Below are 23,626 nucleotides of genomic sequence, written 5' to 3'. Positions count from 1 at the left end.
TTTCCCCTAACCTTAAACGATACGACATACTAAGATAAAATAGCACTATGTTTGACTGCACTATGTTTGATTGCATCGTTCACAAGCATTAAACGAATCAAAATTACACTTGCACGAACGGCCCGGCATTCCATTCTGGCCCGCTCAGGTCTTGGCAGGAGGTGGGCTGCATTCCTACAAAGGCCCCCGCCTTGGCCGTGAGACACAACTGGAAGAAGGAAGAGACCTCGCGCACCGTTCGGTCCCTCAGGAGCTTGAGCTTCTCTTCCAGTCGAAGTCCCGCGCCTCTGGTGTTCTCGCGCTGCCTCGTCTCAACTCGGGAAGCGCCGAGCCCGCCTCCGCCGCGGGTTCACCGCTCAGCGCTGAAGCCCAACCTCTCCGAGGGACCCGGTCAACCTCACTCCCTCCTTCCCAGCGCCCAGACAAGACCCTCCCCTCCCCACCGGCCGTTCCCGCCCCAACCCCTAGGGGCTCAGAAGCAGCCCTGCCCCTCCAACAGCCAGCACGAGAAACGACCCTCCCCTATTCTCTCACGGCCCCGTCCGCCCCGCCCTTCCGCCGGGGCGCCCCTCGGCCCGCCCACCCGCTTCCCGTAGGCTTCGCGGGGCTCCAGCGCGCCAGCCTCGAAGTGATTGGTTTCAGTGTGTGTCGCTCCAGGGTCGTGAGCCCGCTATTGGCGAGTTTCCCTCGCAGCGTCACGCTGCCAGAGTGGATTAGGGCCAAGTGCGGAGCGCGAGGAACTGTCGGGGTGTGTGTCGCAGCCGCTCTTTCTCGGCGGTTTGCGGGGCTCATATTATGGCGGAGGTGGTGGTGGTGGCGGCGGTGGCGGTGGCGGCGGCGGCGACTGCCGAGGGAGAGAGCGTGAGTGCAGTTCCTGTTGCAGGTGCCGACAGCAATGGTGAACCTCCTGAAGTCGAAGGAGAAGGTGTTGGAGCAGTGGGCGAAGAGAAGGACGCCGCCACGAGAGGAGCCGAGGCAGTTGGAGACAGCGAGGAGGACGGAGAAGATGTGTTTGAGGTGGAAAAGATTCTGGACATGAAGATCGAGGGGGTACGTGTGCGCCGGGGGAGGCGAGGCTGGGCCTGCAGGGCCTGACGTGGTGAAGCGGGGAGCTGTGGACGTCTGTGGAGGGTTGCCGCGCGAGGACGCAAAGCCCTCCCAGAATTCACAAGCTGGAAAAGACCAGCTTGTGCAGACACACGACGTAGGCGGGGGAAAGGAACGTGACAGCCAGAGGCGACGCAGGCGTGCGAATCATGGGAGCAGTGCATTGACATCCCTCCATGGACTCTTGGGCTGTGGCTGTGAGGGTCCGTTTCAAGAAGTTTGAAAGGGTTGTGTGGCCAGGAGAGGAAGCAGTGTAGGTTGCGGTATGTGAATGTCAGGGGTGCAGACAGTTGGTGAAGGGTTTGTCATGGTCTTCGATGTTTACGTACCTGATTGGGGCCACTGCTCCTTGTTAGAAAGGGGTGACTCTGACATCGTGCTTCTCTTCATAGTCCAGTGTCCACGCCATCGTTTCAGTGTTTTTCAAAGCCATGATCAATTTTCTGGTTTAAAATCTTTTGGAATTCCTCTTCGTCCTCAGAACCTCGCCCAAGAGGGTGGCATTTAAAGGTCTTAAAACCCTGACCATAATCTTCCCTTCTTGTTTACTATGTGACTGAAACCACACAGTAATACTTGAAATTCTTCCTCACAGTATGCCTTGGCGCTTACTCCTCTCTTCTTTTTCGCCGTCTTTCAGGTCTTATTCTCTGAGCGTCAGTTTCTCAGTGAAATCCTTTTTTGACCCTGATCCCTGCAGAGTGAGGTGCTTCTTCAACTAGACCCTAGTAACACTTTGTTCAGACCTCTGTTTCAGCACTTAAAGCGTTATTCTTTAAATATTTGTCTCCCCTGCTAGGTTGTAGGCTCCTTTAATAAAGGGAATATTTTTATTAATTTTTGTATCACTGGTATTCAGGCCAGTGCCTAGTATGTAGTAAGTGGTTTGTGTATATCGGATTATTAAATGAGTGAATGAATCATGGACTGCAAGCTGGGGTGAAGGAGAATGGGTGGAAGGATGGACAGTAGGGAAGCACTTTGTTTCAGTAGATAAGTGTGAGATAACCAAAGGTCTCACATGGTAGTTGGATCGCTGTATTCTTTTTTCGTTTTTGTTTTGTTTTGTTTTTGGTAAAGATTTTATTTATTTATTTGACAGAGAGAGAGAGAGATCACAAATAGGCAGAGAGGCAGGCAGAGAGGGGGAAGCAGGCTCCCTGCTGAGCAGAGAGCCTGATGCAGGACTTGATCCAAGGACCCTGAGATCATGATCTGAGCCGAAGGCAGACACTTAACCCACTGAGCCACCCAGGCGCCCCTCTGTATTCTTTTTATTGTCTGTTGTTTTCTGTTTGTCATGTGCTACCTTGTGTTAATGTTTTTGTCTATTTAGCAAACTTTTTTTTTTTTTTTTAAATCACATGCCGTATGCTATGTGCAGTGTTAGGTCCTGAGCATATAGAGATGAATTGTAGCATACGCAGTTGCTGACACTGAAAAGTATGTCTATTGTGAATAAATAATTGAAATCTAGTACCATTAATATTATTATTAGTTGCAATTCAGCAAAGATAGGAAGTTTATTTGGTGTAATTTTCCCAAATATATTACAAAAGCATCTTGAGATGAGAGTAGAGCCAATCTTGGACTGTTTTGTATTCTCTGCAGTTAACACAGTGCTTGGCACATAGAAAATATTTAGAAAAATATTTGGTTAGAGGAGTAATATGTTTAGAATTAAGATGATTCATCTATTGGTATACTTTTTTCTTTTTTAAATTTATTTTAATTCCAATGTAGTTAAACTCATACAATATTTAATATTCCTTGTCCCAAAAACTGTAGGCGCTGTACCCAATGTCTCATATATTCTAGTCAAAAGCAGATGAAACTATGAAGCTTAAGTGTTTAAAGCAATAAAGGAGGGTTATTTATATCACTTTAGTGATGTGAAGTTGGGTGAAAATTCCAGTTCTCAGGGCCTTGTATTTTTAGGTGCTCTTGAGAATGTGTGATTTATAAGATGAAAAGTATTAGCTCAGCAGAACAGAACTATATCGGTTACTTTTTAAGTACTGCTAAGTGAGCCAGCCAGTTGAAAAACTTAAGGGTCTTAGAGAGTTTGTTTGGCCTCCTTGTAGTCTTAAGGTCTTTGGTATTTCTGTTGTTCATAAGCCACCAGACTGTGGTATTCTCTTATTGACTAAGACAATCATAATGATGAGTGTTGGCTTGGAGGAATAGCATTAATTCTAAATTTATATATTAGTCATGCTCTTTCTTTCAGTTTATTGCTAAATATATTTTTTTGTATGTTTTCGGAACAATTAAATGAATCTGACAGATCTTGAAGTTTTGGCTTCAATTTTGAATTGGAGTCATTTTTACATAATAAAAAGCTATTACTTTTACTATTTATGGGAATTTGATTTGACATTTTTTTTAGGGTACAAATAAATTATTTTTTTTAAAAGATTTTATTTATTTATTTGACAGACAGAGATCACAAGTAGGCAGAGAGGCTGGCAGAGACAGAGAGAGGAGGAAGCAGGCTCCCTGACGAACAGAGAGCCCCATGCAGGGCTTGATCCCGGGACCCCAGGATCATGACTCGAGCTGAAGGCAGAGGCTTTAACCCACTGAGCCACCCAGGTGCCCCGGTACAAATAAATATTTTAATTGTAAAACTTAGTAAATTATCACAAAGCTAGCACCTGTGTAACCTCCATCCAAGTCAGGAAATATTAGACTGCCAGTCCTGGAAACCTCTTTTGTTTTGTTTTTGTTGTTGTTGTTGTTGTTTTAAGATTTTATTTATTTATTTGACAGAGATCACAAGTAGGCAGAGAGGCAGGGGGTCGGGAAGCAGGCTCCCTGCTGAGCAGAGAGCCCGATGTGGGGCTCCATCCCAGGACCCTGAGATCATGACCTGAGCTGAAGGCAGAGGCTTTAACCCACTGAGCCACCCAGGCGCCCCTGGAAACCTCTTTTGATTCAACTTTCTCATCAGTATCCTCTTCCATCCCCCAGAATCACTGTCCTGGATTATTATATGGTAATAGCTTTCTTGCTTTTCTTTGTAATTTTTCTGCCTAAGAATGCATTCTCTGAGACTTGAGTGTAGTTTTACCAGATTTTTTTCTTCCGTTCAAATGGAATCTCACAATATTTGTTTTTTGTGGGTGTGCTTTTTTTCCCCTCAACAATATTTTTGTCAGATTTTTTTTTAAAAGATTTATTTATTTATTATTTTAGAGAGGGAGAGTGAGTCCTGGGATGTAGGAGGGTGGGAGGAGAGGCATAGGAAGAGAGATTCACAAGCAGATGCCATGCTGAGTGGGGAGCCATACCTACACGGGACTTGATCTCACCACCCTATGATCATGACCTGAGACGAAATCAAGAGTTGGACACTTAACCAGTTGAGCCTTCCAGGCACTCTAGTTGCTAAATACTTTTTTGAATGGATGTTGAATTTTATTAAAATTTTTTTCTGCATCTATCAAGATGATCACGTAATTTTCTCTTTTATTCCATTAATGTGGTAAATTATATTGATTTTCTTTTTTTTTTTTTAAGATTTTATTTATTTATTTGACAGAGAGAGAGAGAGAGAGATCACAAGCAGGCAGAGAGGCAGGCGGAGGGAGAGGGGGAAGCAGACTCCCCACTGAGCAGAGAGCCTGATGTGGGGCTCGATCCCAGGACCCCGAGACCACGACCTGAGCCGAAGGCAGAGGCTTAACCCACTGAGCCACCCAGGCGCCCCTTTTATTGATTTTCTAATGTCAAATCAATTTTGTGTTCACAGGATAAACCAGAGTTGGTTGTGATGTTACTTTTTTAATGTTTGTATTTGTTTTTTTTAATCAATTTTGGCTTTTTGTTTGTTTTCTTTCTTTAATCTTTATGTGCCTTTTTACAGCATCTTGAGGTGGATACATAGTTGTTTTCAGCCATTTTTTTTTTCTTTTTCTTCCTCCTCCTCCTCTTCTTCTTCTTCTTCTTTTTTAGTAATTTCCACATTCATCTTGGGGCTTAAACTTAAAATCCTGAGATCAGGAGTTTTACTGTTCTACCAACTGTTCCACCAGCTGAGCCAGCCAGGCACCCTCAAATCATATACCTCTAATCTTAGGTTAGCTACAGCTCATAAATTATGTTTATACTGTGTTTTCATTCAGGTAAAAATATTTTCCAATTTCTACAAATTATGTGCAAATATATTGCTTAATTTCCAAACATTGAGAGTATTAGTAAATATTTCAATATTTCATGTGCTTTAAAAGAATTTTTTATTTAAACTGACATGTATTCATATATTGTTTCACACTGAATATTTGTTTGATTAATTGGGTTATTTAAAACCTATAATATAGTTGCCAACAAGCAAATCAGCCATTACTTAGGAAGTTGAAACTGGAAATATAGGAAACTAATTTGAGAATAATTTGCATGCATGAGCTGTTCTCAATTTCATACTCCTAGTATTATAGATTATTGTTTTTAGATTTTTTAAAGATTTTATTTATTATTTGACAGAGAGAGATACAGCAAGAGAGGGAACACAAGCCGGGAGAGTGGGAGAGGGATAAGCAGGCTTCCTGCTGAGCAGAGAGCCTGATGGGGGGCTTGATCCCAGCACTCTGGGATCATGACCTGAGCCAAAGGCAAATGGTTAATGACTGAGCCACCCAGGCACCCCTATTATTGATCATTGTAACCGGCATTTTTTATGATGTGTTCCTTGTCAATTTTATTTTTAAATTTATTTATTTTTAAGGATTTTATTTATTGACTTGAGAGAGAGCTAGAGAGAGTACAGAGGGAGAGGGAGAAGCTGACTCCCTGCTGAGCAGGGAGCTGATGTGGAACTTGATCCCAGGACTCTGAGATAATGACCTGAGCTGAAGGCAGATGCTTAACTGACTGAGCCACCCAGGCACCTCTGTCAATTTTTTTTTTTTTTAAGATTTTATTTATTTATTTCACAGAGAGAGAGAGATTACAAGTAGGCAGAGAAGCAGGCAGAGAGAGGGGGAAGCAGGCAGAGGGAGCCAGACGCGGGGCTTGATCCCAGGACCCTGAGATCATGACCTGAGCTGAAGGCAGAGGCTTAAACCACTGAGCCACCCAGGCGCCCTAGCCTCTCAATTTTTAAAGCAACACTAAAGCCTGGGTGGCTCAGTCAGTTAAGCAATTGGACTCTGGATCTCAGCTCAGGTCTTGATCTCAGGGTCATGGGTTCAGGCCCCAAGTTGGGGAAGAGGGAAGATCACTGTCATTGAGAGAGGAAGGACTTTTAGGATGAACTTTGAAACCTGATTTTGCCTCTCAACTGACGAACTATAAAATGTATTTGCTATATAGCAGTTTACCAAAGTCTGCTGACTTTGGCTCTGTAACCACTTACAGAATTATTAAGCCATTCACACTTTTTCTTTAAAAAATTACCTGTAATGCACCCACTTTCACTACTGCTATTCAACACTGTACTGTACTGTAAGTTCTAGAGAGAGCAATTAGATAAAAAGATGTAAAGCGCATTCAAGTTAGGAAGGAAAAAGTAAAACTATATTCACAGATGACATGATTCTCTATGTAGAAAATCCCAAAGAATCACAAGAAAATGACTAGATGTAATAAATGAATTCAGCAAACTTCAAGGGTACAAGAATAACATAATAAAAGGTTATGTTCCTATATACATGTAATGCACAATCCAAAAAGGACTTTTTTCCCCTCCAGTTTTAATTTTAATTCCAGTATACAGTCTGATATTGTTTCAGGCATACAGTATAGTTACTTAACACTTCCATACACCTCACTGTGCTCATCACCAGTGCATTCCTTAATGCCCATCACCTGTTTAATCCGTCCCCCCACCATTCTTCCCTCCGGTAATCATCAGTTTGTTCTCTGTAATAGTCTCTTTCTTGATTTGTCTCAATCTCTCTCTTTTATTTTTTTCCCTTTGCTTGTTTGTTTTCTTTGTTAAATTCTGCATGTAGGTGAAGCCAGATGATATTTGTCTTCTGTAATTTATTTTGCTTAGCATTATTCTCTCTGGCTCCATCTATGTCATCACAAATGGCAAGATTTCATTCTCTATATGGCTGAATAGTACGTCATTGCATATAAATGCCACATCTTCTTGATCCATTCATCAGTTGATGGACACAGCAGTCTGCAAACATTGGGGTGCGTGCATCCCTTTGAATTAGTGTTCTTGTATTCTTTGGGTAAGCACCCTGTAGTGTGATTGCTAGATCATAAGAAAGTTCTGTTTTTAACTTGCCATTAGGTTTATATATAGCATCTTCTGCATATGGCAGTCTATATTAAGGTGGTAGTTGTTGAACTTTGAACCCATTCTTCTCCTCTCCACATTTTTAGGTATATGTTAGCATATTGTATATCCTTTGTGTGTGTGTGTGACTTCCCTAGCTGATTTTTTACAGAAATACACATTTTTACTGCTTTTGTATTTCATACCTTTATATTGTCATTTTTGGTCTCTCCTTTCTACTCCAAGATTCCCCTTTTATATTTCTTGCAGGGCTAGTTTAAGGGTCACAAATGCCTTAATTTTTTGTTTGTTTGGGAAACTCTTTATCTCTCCGTCTATTCTGAATGATAGCCTTGTTGGATAGAGTATTCTTGGCTGCAGATTTTTCCCATTCAGCACACTGAATATATCATGCTACTCCTTTCCTTTTCCTTGCCAAGTTTCTGCTGAAAAATCTCCTGTTAGGCTTATGGGCTTTCCCTTTTAAGTTTTGCTGCTTTTATGGTTTTTTTTCTTTATCACTATATTTTGCAGATTTAATTACAATATGTCTTGGTGTGCATTTGCTTTGTTGATTTTGATTGGAATTCTTTGTGCTTTCTTGATCTGGATACCAGTTTCCTTTCCAAACTAGGGAAGTTTTCAGACATTATTTCATTAAATAAATTTTCTGTCTCTTTTTCTTTCTCTTTTTCTGGGACTCCTATAATATGATGTTGATTAATAGAGTCCCTAAGTTCCCTAAGTCTGCCTGTTTGTGCTTTCTATCTCTCTAATAAATAAATAAAATCTTTAAGAAAAGAGATTTTATTTATTCATTTGAGAGAGTGTGAGATCACAGAGGGAGAGGGAGAAGCAGACTTGCCGCTGAGCAGGGAGCCTGATGTGGGGCTTGATCCTAGGACCCTGAGATCATGACCAAAGCTGAAAGCAGATGCTTAACTGACTGAGCCACCCAGATACCCCTAAAAGAACAAAATACTTAAGAATAAATTTAACCAATAGCGTAAAAGACTTGCAGACTTACTACAAAGTTTCAGTGATCAAAGCAGTATGGTACTGACATAAGGACAGACACAGAAAATCCAAAAATGGATCCTAACATCTATGGCCTGTTGGTTTTTCATAATGGGTATCAAGTCCAGTCAATAGTGAAACAAATAGTGCTGAAATGACTGGATTTCCACATGCAAAAAAGAAAAACTGGACCCTATCTCACACCTTATGCAAAGATTAGCTCAAATTGAATGAAAAACCTAAATTTAAGAGATAGAACCATAAAATTCTTAGAAGGAAACAGGGGTAAATCTTTCAGGACCTTGGATTTGACAATGCAACTTTGGATATAACTCCAGAAACACACACACAAAAAATAGGTAAAAGGACTTCATCAAAATAAAAAACATTTTGTGCATCGAAGAACAGTATCAGCATAGTGAAAAGGCAACCCGCAAAACTGAAGAAAATATTGCAAATCACATCTGACAAGGGATTAATATCCATAATATATTAATAACCCCTATAATTGAAAAACAAGACAACCTACTTAAAAATGGGCAAAGGATTTGATAAAAATTTCTCTAAAGAAACACAAATGGCCAATAAGCGTATGAAAAGATGCTCCACATCCTTAGTTCTTAGGGAAATGCACATCAAAACCATGAGATACTACCTCACACCAGTTACTATATGGCTATAATAAAACAAACAAAAACATGGAAAACAAGTGTTTTTGAAAATGTGGAGAGAATAGATCCTTACATTGGCAGGATGTAAAATGGTAAAGATACTGTGCAGTTGGCTATTCTTCAAAAAGTTGAACAGAATTACCTGATGGCACAGCAGTTCCACACCTTTGTTTGATATATACCCCAAAGAACTGAAAACAGGAATTCAAACATTTATTTGTTCAACCATGTCCAGTAGAGCATTGTTCACAGTAGCCAATAAATGGGAACAACCTAAGTGTTTATCAACAGGTGAATGGATAAACAAATGTGGTGTATATACACAATGAAATATTTTTCAGTCTTAAAAGGGAAGGAAATTCTAACACATTTTAGAACATGGATGAACTCTGAAAACATTCTGGTAGATGAAATAAGCCAGAAGCAGAACATATTTTGTATGAGTCCACTTAACATAAAGTACACAGAATAAGTAAATTCACAGAGACAGAAAGTAGAATGATGGATTATGGGGGTCCAGGGGAAGGGGAATTATTGTTTAATAGGGACAGAGTCAATTTGGAAAGATGAAAAAGTTCTACAGATAGACAGTCATGATAACTGCATGTCTCTGTGAATGTACTTAATGCCATTTCTGTCTCTATGAATTTACCCTTAAAAATGGTTAAAACGGCAAATTTTAAGGTACATACACCAAAAAACATGAAACTACAATAAACACAGTTTTAAAATTACCTCTTTGTCTTTTGCCCATTTTCTCACTCATTTATAAGAATTTTTCTTTTTAATGTTTTATGGCTATCAAATCTTAATCATACATATTCCACATTTTTGCTTCTCCAAATTTCTTGTTTATGTTTTCTGCTCAATACCCAATCTGACTGAGAAGCAAGAATATATGAAATAGTTTTCTACATGAACTGCAGAGCACCATTCTAGCTTACACTTAACACCTACCTGATTTTATTCACAACCACTGAGTCAGTAAGCTTTCCAAACCAAAGCCAGTTGCTACTCCCTCTGCTTTTACCCTTCAACATGCCTACACTGCCTTTCAATCATTCTGTCACTTATGGAAAGACCAACATCAGCACCTAGTAGGATTGGAAACTAAGAAATAATGGGAAGAGTGGACTTAGATTCTTAACTCTTTATATTTTTAAAGATTTTATTTATTTATTTGAGAGAGAAAGAGCAGGAGAGAGCATGAGAAGGGTGGAAGGTCAGAGGGAGAAGCCGACTCCCCGCTGAGCAGGGAGCCTGATGTGGTGCTCCTTCCTGGGGCTCCAGGATCATGACCTGAGCTGAAGGCAGTCACTTAACCAACTGAGCGACTCAGGCACCCAGATTCCTAACTTTTAAAGACAATCCTGAAAATCCTCATGATTTTAAAATAATAACTAAGCCTAAATTGATATAATTTTATGGTTTAGTTATATAACAGGGTGAGGGGACAGTGCTTATATCAGCTGAGGGTACGTGCACGTTATTTTTAAGTAGGCTCCGTGTTGTGCACTAGAATGTGTTACGTGCATCCACCTTTGACATTTTACACACTGTCCTCACAGTGTTGGATATATGCAGAAGCTGGTTAAGTGCCCTTGGGTTTTACTTTCAGCTGAATTACTCTTTAGTTGTATAATTTTTACTAGTTACTTTATCTAGAACCTTCAGTTTCTTTCTTTATACAGTGAGTACTCCATGGGGTTGTTGTAAAGATTAAAGGAGCTAATAACTGCCGAGATTTAATCCATGCATGACATTATAAAGTGCTTGATGCAAATGTAATTCTTCTTTTGATTTGTTTTCCACCAATTACAAACGTAAAAGCATTTTTAGCTCACAGGATGACCAAACCAAAATAGGTGGCAGGCCCTGCTATAGTTTGCTGGCCTCTGATACACAGAGATGAGGTTTTTTATCTGGTGGAAATGTAAATTAGAGCATCTTTTCTGGAAATGTGTTTTCTGGCAGTGTGTTTTAACAGTGTTTAGGTGGCTTTATTATTTGATCTCTCTTTGGGGAATTTATTCTAGCAATCTGATCAAAGATGCACAAGTATGTAACAGCTTTGGTTATGAAAACAAAAATCAGAAACAAAACAATCTTTGGTTTCCAAAAGGACAGTTTTTGTTGTATTTCTTATTGTATTTAGAACCATCGGTAAAAATCATGTTTTTGAAAAATACTGAAACAAGAATTGTTCCATATCTAAGTGAAGGAAACAAGGTAAAATAATAGTATTATACCAGTGTTTTAAACAATATATGTAAAATACATATTTGTCATTACATTTGTAAATGTAAAGGTGAAGGAAGTAGATCAAATTGTTATCAATATCTATGGATGATTTTTTTAAATTTTATATTTATTTTTAAAATTTTATTTAAAATCCGTTTAACATATAGTATATTATTAGTTTCAGAGGTAGAGTTTAGTGATTCGTCAGTTGCATGTAACACCCAGTGCTCATTACATCAAGTGCCCGCCTTAATGCCCATTACCCAGTTGTCCCATCCGCCTACCTACATCCTGTTCCCTCCAGCAACCCTTGGTTTGTTTCCTATCGTTAAGAGCCTCTCATGATTTGTCTTCCTCTCTGATTTTGTCTTACTTTATTTTTCCCTCCCTTCCCTTATGTTCATCTGTCAAACTCTATATATGAGTGAAATTGTATGATAATTGTCTTTCTCTGACTGACTTATTTCACTTAGCGTAATACCCTCTAGTTCCCTCACGTCATTGCAAATGGCAAGATTTCATTCTTTTTGATGGCTGATTAATATTCCGTGTGTGTGCGTGTGTGTGTGTGTGTGTGCGCGCGCGCGCGTTCAAGAGAGAGAGAGAGAGAAAGAGAGAGAGAGATCTATCTTCGTGATCCATTCATCTGTTGATGGGCATCTGGGCTCTTTCCATAGTTTGGCTATTGTGAAATTGCTGCTATACACGTTGGGGTGCAGGTGCCCCCTTCGAATCACTGTTTGTATCCTTTGGGTAAATACCTAGTAGTGCAGTTGCTGGGTCATATGGTAGTTCTATTTTTAACTTTTTGAGGAAGTTTCATACTGTTTTCCAGAGTAGTTGCACCAGTTTGCATTCCCACCAACAATGTAAGAGGGTTCCCCTTTCTCTGCATCCTTGCCAACATCTGTTGTTTCCTGAGCTGTTAATTTTAGCCATTCTGACTGATGTGAGGTGGTATCTTGGTGTGATTTTGATTTGTATTTCCCTGATGCTGAGTGATGTGGAGCATTTTTTTCATGTATCTGTTGGCCATTTGTATGTCTTCTTTGGAGAAATGTTTGTTCGTGTCTTCTGCTCACTTCTTGATTGGATTATTTGGTTTTTGGGTGTGAGTTTGATAAGTATTTACAGATTTTTATAGCCCTTTACCTGATAAGACATTTGCAGATACATTCTCCCATTCTGTAGGCTTTTAGTTTTGTTGATTGTTTCCTTGGCTCTACAAAAGGAAAGCTTTTTATTTGATGAAGTCCCAATAATTCATTTTTGCTTTTGTTTCCCTTGCCTCTGGAGACATCTCTAGTAAGAAGTTTCTGCACCTGAGGTCAAAGAGGTTGTCTGTGTTCTCCTCTAGGATTCTGTTGGATTCCTATCTCACATTTAGATCTTTCACCCATTTCAGATTTTTGTTTGTGTATGGTGTAAGATGTCCAGTTTCATTCTTCTGCATGTGGCTGTCTAGTTTTCCCAACACCATTTGCTGAAGAGACTGTTTTGTTTTGTTTTGTTTAATTTTTTTTTTTTATTGAATATTGTTTCCTGCTTTGTCAAAGGTTAGTTGACCATAGAGTTGAGGGTCCATTTCTGGGTTCTCTCTTCTATTCCATTGATCCTACGTGTCTGTTTTTGTATCAGTACAAAACTGTCTTGATGATTACAGCTTTGTAATTCAGCTTGATGGCCAGAATTGTGATGCCCTTAGCATTGGTTTTCTTTTTCAACATTCCCTGGCGATTTGGGGTCTTTTCTAGTTAATTTTAGGATTGTTTGTTCCAGCTCTGTGAAAGATGTTGATGGTATTTTGATAGGGATTGCATTGAATGTGCAGATTGCTTTGGGTAGCATAGACATTTTAATAATATTTTTCTTCCAATCCATGAGCACGGAATGTTTTTCCATTTCTCCCTGTCTTCCTCAGTTTCTTTCCTAAGTGTTCTTATGGAAGTTTTCAGAATACAGATCTTTTACCTTGTTGATTAGTTTTATTCCTAGGTATCTTATGGTTTTTGGTGCAATTGTAAATGGGATCGATTCTTTGATTTCTCTTCTGTCTCATTGTTAATGTATAGAAATGCAGCTGACTTCTGTGCATTGATTTTATATCCTACCACTTTGCTGAATTGCTGTATGAGTTCTAGCAGTTTTGGGGGTGGAATCTTTTGGATTTTCAATGTATAATATTACATCATCTGAGAAGAGTGAAAGCTTGATTTTGTCTTTGCGGATTTGGATGCCTTTTATTTCTTTTTGTTGTCTGATTGCCGTACTGTGTTGATCAACAGTGGTGAGAGTGGACATCCCTCTTGTGTTCTCAATCTTTGAGGAAAAGATCTCAGTTTTTCCCTGTTGAGGATGATATTTGCTTTGGGTTTTTTGTATATAGCTTTTATGATATTGGGGTATGTTCCTTCTATCACCTATGGGTGATTTTTGTTTTTTCCTGCTTTTTATTGATTTTCAAATATTACACATTGCTTATGTAATCAGAGAAAGACCTCAATCTTCAATTTATGAAAAGTAGATCTGTAATATTGTTTATTTATTTTCTTAAAAATTGAGGTATAATTGACATATACCATTAGTATTAGTTTCAGGTATACAACATAATGATTCGATATTTTTATGCATTGCAAAATCATAATAATAAGTCTAGTTAATATCCATCACCTTACATAGTTATAAAAATTTTTTCTTGTTACGAAAACTTTTAAGATCTGCATTCTTAGCAGCTTCTAAGTATGCAGTACAGTACTGTGAACTATAGTCACCATGCTGTACATTATATCCCCATGACTTATTTTATGATTGGAAATGTGTAACTTTTTACCCCCTTCATCCATTTCTTCTGCCCCAAACCCCTGCCTCTGGCAACTTCCAGTCTTTTCTGTTTTTCTGTGAGCTTGTTTCCTTCCATACGTAATTGAGATCATGCAGTATTTGTCTTTCTCTCTCTTGCTTACTTTACTTAGTGTAATGTTCTTGAGGTCCAACATGTTGCCAGTGTCCTGATTCCATTTTTTTTTTGGCCAAATAATATTCATATGTGTGTGTGTGTGTGTGTGTGTGTGCGCATTTTCTTCATTCATCTGTTGAGGATGCTTGGGCTATTTCTACTTTTTGGCTATTGAAGTGATGATGCAGTGAACATGGGGTACATATATCTTTTTGCGTTAGTGTTTTTATTTTCTTCAGATAAATACCCAGAAGTGGAATTGCTGGATCATATGGTAGGTTTTTTTGTTTTTAATTTTTTGAGGAAGGTTTTTACTGTTTTTATGTAGTGGCTGTAGTAGTTTACATTCTCACCAATGGTGCACAGGTGTTTTCCTTTTTTCCTAGTCCTTGCTAATACCTGTTATTTCTTTTCATTAATAACAGGTATGAGGTAAGATCTCATTGTGGTTTTGATTTCCTTTCCCTGATTAGTGATGTTGAACATCTTTTCATATATATGTTGGCCATTTGTATGTCTTCTTTGGGAGAATGTCCATTCAGTTCTGCCCATTTATTTATTTATTTGAGAGAGAGACAGTGAGAGAGAGCATGAGAGGGGAGAAGGTCAGAGGGAGAAACACACTCCCCATGGAGCTGGGAGCCTGATGTGAGGCTGGGATCAAGACCTGAGCCAAAGGCAGTTGTTTAACCAACTGAGCCACCCAGGTGCCCCGATCTGCCCATTTTTTAATCAGATTTTTTTGTTGTTGTTTTTGAATTGTATGAGTTCTTTCTGTGTTTTGGATATTATTAACCCATTATCAGATAGGTGATTTGGAAATATTTTCCAGTACAGTAGGTTGCTTTTTCATTTTGTTGGTTTCCTTTGTAGTAAAGAAGTTTTTTAATTTGATAGAGTTTCATTTGTTTACTTTTGGTGTGACACTTTTTCTTAAATGCACTTGTTTCAGGAGATGAACATACTTTATAATGATATTAATTGCCATTTCAAGTTCATTTGTATATTCTCAAGATTGTATGTATGTATTTAATCATTTAAATTATCAAATTTAATGTTCTTTATTTGGCTGTTTTAAATTCTGTAACAGGGTAAAATCCTTTACAAAGTTCGATGGAAAGGATACACATCAGATGATGATACCTGGGAGCCTGAGATTCATCTTGAGGACTGTAAAGAAGTTCTTCTTGAATTTAGGAAGAAAGTTGTGGAGAACAAAGCTAAGCCAGTTAAGAAGGATATTCAGGTATCATGTTTTATTTCATATTTCTTCTTTTCAGAATAATAAACTCACTATAATTTTTACTAACATAAGGAATGTGCAGTAAAGAATTTACAAATAGGGTGCCTGGGTGGCTCAGTCAGTTAAGTATTTGCCTTTGGCTCAGGTCATGATCCCAGGATCCTGGGATCCAGCCTCACATTGGCTCCCTGCTCACTGGGGAGCCTGTTTCTCCCTCTCCGTCTGTCTCTCCCCACACCTCACCCCCTGCTTGTGCTCTCTCTCTTTCTTGCTCTCTCAAATAAAGTCTTTTTTAAAAATTACAAATAATAAAATATATAGTATTCCGTGTATTATAAATTCTGTATAGCCGAATGATTCTCACAGAATGTTTAAATTGATTTTGCCAAACTCTTCCTTCTGTAGTCAACCTATGATCACGGTTGGCAAATAAATACAGTTTGGACATGCTGATTAATATTTTTTTCTTTTAGTTAAGAGTAAGGTGAAAGTGGGGAGGTTAAAAACATGTCAGAAATTTTTGTTCATCCATGGTATGAGCATCTTGTTTTTGTGTACCTGAGGAACTTTTTTTTTTTTTTTTAAAGATTTTATTCATTTATTTGACAGATCACAAGTAGGCAGAGAGAGAGGAGAAAGCAGGCTCCCTGCGGAGCAGAGAGCCCGATGCGGGCCTCCATCCCAGGACCCTGGGATCATGACCTGAGCCAAAGGCAGAGGCTTTAACCCACTGAGCCACCCAGGCGCCCCCATTTTTGGTACTATTCATGTTGTTACTATAGATATAGTACATATTTTTATATTTTATCTGCATTATCAATGTATTATGTCTGATTTTTCTGCTACTTAAAATAAATCTTAAATCATTTTATAAAGCTATAAATTTTAATCTATTAGAGATTATTCACAGATCTGAGTTTTATTTCTCTCTTCTATTCCCATTTTGGTTTTTAGCTACTTTATTGCTTTTTAGTAAACTCTTGCTGATGGTAAGGAAGGATTTAGAGGTCAAGGAGCTCAGATAATTTAAACTTTTTTTTTTTTTTTAAGGTTTATTTATTTGTCTTAGAAAGAGAGAGTGCTAGTGGGGGAGGGGCAAAAGGAAAGGAAGACAGATAATCCCAAGCAGGCGCCACGTACACGATAAATTGACACAGCTTCATCTCTCGACCCTGATATTGTGACCTGAGCTGAAATCAAGAGTCTGAGGCTTGTGGTGCCTGGGTGGCTCAGTGGGTTAAAGCCTCTGCCTTCAGCTCAGGTCATGATCCCAGGGTCCTGGGATCGAGCCCCCGCATCACGCTCTCTGATCGGCGGGGAGCCTGCTTCCCCTCTCTCTCTCTGCCTGCCTCTCTGCCTACTTGTGATCTCAGTCTGTCAAATAAAAGTAAAAAATCTTTAAAAAAAAAAAAAAAAAGTGTCTGATGCTTAACTGACTGAGCCACCCAGGTGCCCCAGATAAGTTAAACTTCTATCATCAGCAGCTTGGAAAAAGATTTCATGGTGGGTGAGAGTGGGATATTATTAAAACAGAAGCAAAAACTTGGAGTAAGGGTTTCCTTCTGTGGATTTGTCTATTGTTTTATTATTTATTATTATTTTATTATTTATTATTATTGTTTGGTCCTCTTATTAAATATTATAATAATAATTAATTATTATTAATTATATATTATATAATATATAATATATATTATATAACATATATAATATAATATAATATATATTATATATAATATATAATATAATTATATATAATTATAATAATTATAATTATTATAATAATAATAATAATTAATTATTATTTATTTATTATTATTGTTGTTTGGTCCTCTTATTCCACAAATAACTGAATTGGATTTATTTATAAATCTTGTAAGAGTTCCCATTCTTATATATTCCCATTCTTATTTATCTTATTTATTTATTTATTTATATCTTATTTATAAATTCTTGTAAGAATTCCATTCTAGTACAATTCCCATTGTACTTTTTCATGTAAATTTCCTTTATAGCTTCTATTTACAAATTGAACCAACTCTTACTCAACTTTTTGCTTTTGCTTTTAGTTTTCTTTTTCATTAGAAATTATTGTAATTTTTTTAGAATACTGGCAGAGCTTCTTGGACTTAGAACTATATGGTGAAAAATTTTCACAAGAAATAGATTCTAACTTTACTGAAGCCTAGATTTAAGGACTGAATGTTTATCTTCTTTCCATACAATTAGAGTTTCAACCAAAACAATATTAGGAAGCAATTTTGACTGAATTTAGTGGTTGTTAATAATAATAGCAGTAACAAGGCAGCTTGTATTTACTGAACTCTTATACTGTGTATGTGCCAAACACTGGGTCACCACTTTATGTGGATTAAGAGGAGAAACTGAGGTTTAGATAAGTAACTATAGCTCAAGTTAACCAGTTAGTAATGATAGAGCCAGGCAGCTGTATTCTTAACCAGTTTGGGCTATCGCTTGAAATCCATTCAGAGTAGTGGACTTACCTGATTTTTAAATTTTTGTTATAGTGGCAAGGTTTTTAATAAATACAGTTTTTAAATTACTAAGCAAAATTTGCGTTACTTTTAAATTTTTTTAAAGGAACCTTTTACAAAATGAGTTCACATTAAAGTAAAGACTTTTCCTCAAATTCTTTTGCTATACTTACACTTCACTCTTATGGAATGGGTGCCTATTGTTTCCTTCCCTATTTCTTTCCCTAAAAACACTCTCACAAACACAAATAAACCTGTTTTACGAAGTGATAGGTTCTCATTACTCAAAAAAATTAGACTTTTTTTTTAAATTAGACTTTTTGATTGAATTCTTGCTAAAGTATATTTCTCATTTTCCTGCATTTCCTGCAGTAAGATAAGCTTGCTAAAACTTATCCCAAGAAGTTTTTTCTGACAGAATACTAGCTTTATTTTCTCTTTTACTTTACCAAGCCTCTGGTTAAATCCTACTTGCAGCTCTTTTTCTTGATTTAGAATTACTGATAATGGTCTGAATGAGAATGATTCCTGATAGACTGGTGTGTTTAAGGTGAGCTTATGAATCCTTTCTTAATTTTAGAAAGATATTTCTCCACCTGAGGGGTGCCCAGCTGGCTTAGTCAGTACAGTATGCAACACTTGATCTTGGGGTTGTGAGTATGAGCCCTACATTGGGTGTAAAGATTCCTTAAAAATAGTGTTTAAAAAAAAAAAGACAGTTCTCCACTTGTAAAAAGTATTTTTTTCTAAGCTCTCCTTACTATTTTATAAATAATTTAAAATTCTAGGGGTGCCTGCGTGGCTTAGTTGATTAAGGGTCTGCCTTCAGCTCAGGTCATAATCCCAGGGTCCTGGAATTGAGTGTCAGGCTCCCTGCTCATTGGGGAGTCTGCTTCACCTCTGCCCCCCACCCTGCTGGTGATCTCTCTCTCTCTCTGTTTCTCTCTCTCTAATAGATAAATAAAATCTTTTTTAAAAAATTGAAAAATTTTAGGTACATTTTGAATCTGAAATTCAAAAATTCAAAATTTACATTTTAAAGACAAACTTCTATTTCCTATATGATGTCAGCTTTCTCATGAATTCTCTTGTCTTTAAGTATTCAGTCTATTGCTGTGACTCTTTGAGGTAAGATCAGTGGATAGGAATGTGGCAAAAATACAACTAGTCATTGATCTTTTTCCTCTTTAGCAAAATAGTTTTGCCATTGAAAAACTTTCGTGATTCTTTTCACTGTAGATATAGAAATAGTATGTAGAAGAAAATTGCTTTGTTCATCTCATCGTCCATGTTCATGCAAGCAACAAATATGTGTTGTCTATGAAAATTGTGATCTATCCCAGCAACCAAAATTTTTGTCTTATGTAGGGGTTTCACCACAGTAGTATCTGTAAGAATATTTGATTTTTCACTTTTTCTGCTTAAATCTCGGAGCATTGTTTGCTTAGGACTTAGTAAGCATCACAGAAATTAGAAATGGTTTTCTAAAATAACCCAAAAAAGAGCACCTGGATGGCGCTGTCAATTAAGTGTCCAATTCTTGGTTTCAGCTCAGGTCGTGATCTCAGGGTTTTGAAATCAAGCCCTGCATCAGGCTCTGCTCACAGCTAGGAGTCTCCTTGAGATTCTCCCTTTCCCTCTGTCCCTCCTGCTCATGCTTTCTTTCTCTCTCTAAAATAAATACATATTTTTAAATAAATAAAATAATCCCCAAAAATGGTTGTTAATGCTATTAATCAGAAAATATACATGACGTGGAAATGTTATTTGTTCATTAAAATACTTTTCATCATTTAACATTTGGTTCCCTTTTTATCTTTTTGTTGACCATCAAGTATTTTAAACTAAAAATTGAGGTACTATTTAACGTACATATGTGTGATATGGTCTAGCCCTTTGTTTTTAATGGACAGATAATCTACAAGCAAGGGGACCACTGTTCTGCTTCATCAGCACTTTACTATTTATACCTTTCTGAGTTTTTTTCTTTTACTTAGGAGTAGCATTTTTAATAAATATAGGGTCTTATACCGTCCAGACTCTTATTTTTAAAGAATTCAGTTAAGGACAATTTGAACACACAAACCTGGAAAGGGCAGTGTCATGAGACTCATTTGTCACCATTGTCAGTTGTTACCAGTACTTCACCATTCTTCCTTTTTCTGTCCACTGCTCCCTCTCTCCCTTTTTATTCACTAGGATTGTTTTTTTATTTATTTATTTTATTTATTTTTTTTAGAGAGAGGAGGAGGTTGGGGGGAGGACTAGAGGGAGAGAGAGAATCCCAAGCAAGCTCCAAGACAACTGTGGAACCTGATGTGGGGCTCGAGCCCATGACCCCGAAATCGTGACCTGAGCTGAAATCAAGAGTCGGATGCTTAACCAACTGAGTCACCCAGGTACCCCTATTTGCTAGAATCTTTTCAAGCAAATTGAGATTTGAAAAAGTTCTACACAACATGTATCATTAATAATCTTACTCTAAGCAGTTCCTTCTCCATGTTGTTTATTTGACGAAGAAATCACATCATTTTCTGTAGAATTTCCCATATGCTGGGTTTGGCTGAGTGCATGGTGGTGTTTAACACGTTCCTCTAGCCCCATGTTTTTGTAAACTGGTAGCTAGATGTGGAAGCATGATTATATTTACATTCAGGTTTAATTTTTTTTTTTTGTAAGGATAGTTGTAAGTGGTGTTCACCTCCTGCACATCAGAAAGCACATGATGTTTAGTTGACTCCCTTACAGTGGGGTTAATACGATCTTTGAAATTAGGTGTTTTCAGTCTGATCCTTCATTAGAAAACTCCCAACTTTGCACGTGTAGGTTTTAGGAGCCTGTTGCTCATTGCCTAGGACCATTCTCTCATTAGAGGGTGGAAAATAGTGACTTTCTAATTCTGTCATTCATCACTGTGCGTTTATTAGCAGGAGTTCTGGAGATATTGTGGTCATGGTTCTGAGATGGGGAGACACTGCTGGCAGGGAGAGGTGAAGACTGAATTAAGGTAGCATAGTTGGGAGAACTGATTGTACATTCCATAGGATTTAGTAACTGATCTGATCTAGGGAAAAGTGGAGTCAGAGATGACTAAGGTACTCATTTGGGAACCCAGACAAATGATGGTATTACTTAGGGAACAGATGCAGTTTTGAACACTTTAGATTTTAGTTACTTATTTGTCATCCAAGTGAAGATGTCCAGTTTCTCATTGGAAATACTGGTCTGAGTTGAAGAGAAAGATTTGGGCTGGAAGTATAGATTGGGTGATTTGTGGAGAATACAGGATATGTTTATTCCCGTGTTCCAAGTAATAATATGATTGTAAGTATTCTGAAAAAATAATTGTTTGAAATTTTTTTGAAGTAATGTTAGTCATATACCTAGCAAGATGAAATTTCTTCTTCTTCACCCCCATACCACACCCTGCACCTTTTTCCCTTTTATCAATAGGGACGGTTAAATAAAAACAGGCTGTATAGTTTAGAAATGAGGTCAACACCAGTCTTTGGCAAAATGATTTTCTTTTTTCTTTCTTTTTTTTTTTTCTTTTAAATAATAGGTGAATGTGTTTATTTAGTTTTGGATCAAAATTATTTTAAAATCTGTTCTTTTTTTTTTAAATTTTGTTCAGTTAGCCAACTTATAGTACATCATTAGTTTTTGATGTAGTGTTCAATGACTCATTAGTTGTATGTAATACCCAGTGCTCATCACCACATGTGCTCTCCTTAATACCCATCACCTGGCTACTCTACCCCCCCCATCTGCCCCTCCCACCTCCCATAACCCCCAGTTTGTTTTCCAGAGTCTGTCATGGTTTGTCTTCCTCTCTGATTTCTTCTTCTTCAGTTTTCCCTTCCTTCCCCTATGGTCCTCTGCACTATTCCTTATGTTCCACATATGAGTGAAACCATATGACAATTGTCTTTCTTTGCTTGACTTATTTTATTCTTACCATTTGCATTGACATGGATGGAACTGGAGAGGATTATGCTAAGTGAAATAAGGCAAAATTATTTTTAAGATGAAGGAAGTCAGTTGGTTGTAGACTCTTTAGGATGGAGGGAAAATTGAAATATTACAAGTCATTAAGTACTCTTTCACAGAAATTGCTTGAAGCAAAAAGGTAGCTTTTGGGTGAGAGCATGACAACTGAAGCACTTGAGAGCAGGTTGCAGACTTTAAGTCCTCGGTGCGTTATTCGTATTTTGTATATGTTTTGTATTTAGTGACAACAAAGACATTCTCCTGCACTGTTAACACTCAGGGAACTTTAAATTTATCAGTGTGCCGTATTAGTAGCAGTACCTCAGCAATATTGGTAACCAAATATGCAGCTAAGATGCATCTACATTCATCTGGATTTCCCCATTGGTCTTGGGATGTCCTTTGTTGCTTTCTGTCATGCAGTGCATTTAGTTTCATGTCTTTCTGGTTTCCTTTTATCTAGAACAGTTCCATAGCCTGTTTTCCGTTTTCCGTCTTTCATGATGTGGATCTTTCTTTAAGAATCCAAACCAGTTCGGGGTACCTGCGTGGCTCAGTCAGTTAAGCATCTGCTTTCAGCTCAGGTTGTGATCCCGGGATCATGGGATGGAGCTCCACATTCTGCTCCCTGCTCAGCGGAGAGTCTGCTTCTCCCTCTGCCTGCCACTCCCCCAGCTTGTGCTCTCTCTGATAAATAATAAAATAAAATAAAATCCAGACTAGTTGTTTCATAAAAAGTTCTTCACATTGGAATTAGATGAATGCTAATTAGTGTTAAATCACAAATAGTGTTTTTTTCTAAGTTGGAATTAGATGGTTTGTTTCCTGATGATTAGATTCAGTGTGAACATTCTGACAAATGCGTTATATAGGTAATTACATTATAGCAAGAGATAGATGATACGTCAATTATCCCAATTATTGCTGGTGTTAAATTACAATTGTATGACAAAGTGAGGCCCATTTTTTCCCTTTTCTTTTTAAAGGTACCCTTTTCCTTTTAAAATAATAACATAATAATAAATAACCTAATAATGAGTAGTCTTTGAGACTGAGAATCTCCTGTTCCCCCACAGCCTCTCACCCCATGATTTTAAAATACCTTGATGCTTCTTGCCTCAATTAGTTATTCCTTTGTTGGTTACAAATACTGATTTTTCTAATGCTGTTATAGTATATTTTTTGTTTGTATTTTATAAAGAACAGCTCCTCTCTCCCTGAAATTTTTTTAGTATCAGTACACACTCATGGAATCTTTTTATTCATCAGTCTTCCATTGCTGTCGTTAACTCATGTTGATGCTAAAATGGTCCCAAATTTGGGTAGTTGGAGCCCCTTCCATTGCTGTTGTTAACTCATGTTGATGCTAAAATGGTCCCAAATTTGGGTAGTTGGAGCTCCTGTGTCCTTTTGATATTTCCCTTTCTGTTTTGAGCACGTTGTTTCTTCTGACAAGTTGTTCCAGTGTTACCATGTACTTTCTTATTCCATCCCTGGTATCAATCATTTCTCCAAGGAGTCCTGATTCTTTGTAGAGGAGAATAGGATTAAAAACCAGGACCTACTTATTACTACTGGGGTACAATTATTTCTAGGCCCTTTAGACAGAGCTAAAGGAAAAATATATGTCATTTTGTTTAAGTCATAAATTTGTATTGGTATCTCTAATTTCAG

General features: G+C 37.8%; 1 protein-coding gene across 1 annotated transcript in view; it reads left to right on the top strand.

Annotated features, from left to right (window-relative positions):
- The first annotated feature begins 594 nt into the window (after positions 1-594).
- MPHOSPH8 (M-phase phosphoprotein 8) overlaps positions 595-23,626 on the top strand; it is a 53,925-nt gene continuing 30,893 nt past the window's right edge. The window contains exons 1-2 of the mRNA XM_080798288.1: positions 595-1,050; positions 15,315-15,470. Of these exons, the coding sequence (XP_080654414.1) occupies positions 796-1,050; positions 15,315-15,470 (411 nt within the window). The 5' untranslated portion in view covers positions 595-795. The remainder of the gene's footprint in view (positions 1,051-15,314; positions 15,471-23,626) is intronic.

Source organism: Martes martes (assembly GCF_963455335.1).
Source record: "Martes martes genome assembly, chromosome: 3".
NCBI lineage: Eukaryota > Metazoa > Chordata > Mammalia > Carnivora > Mustelidae > Martes > Martes martes.
Note: the sequence above shows the minus strand (reverse complement) of the source record. Positions and strands in the feature narration are given on the sequence as shown.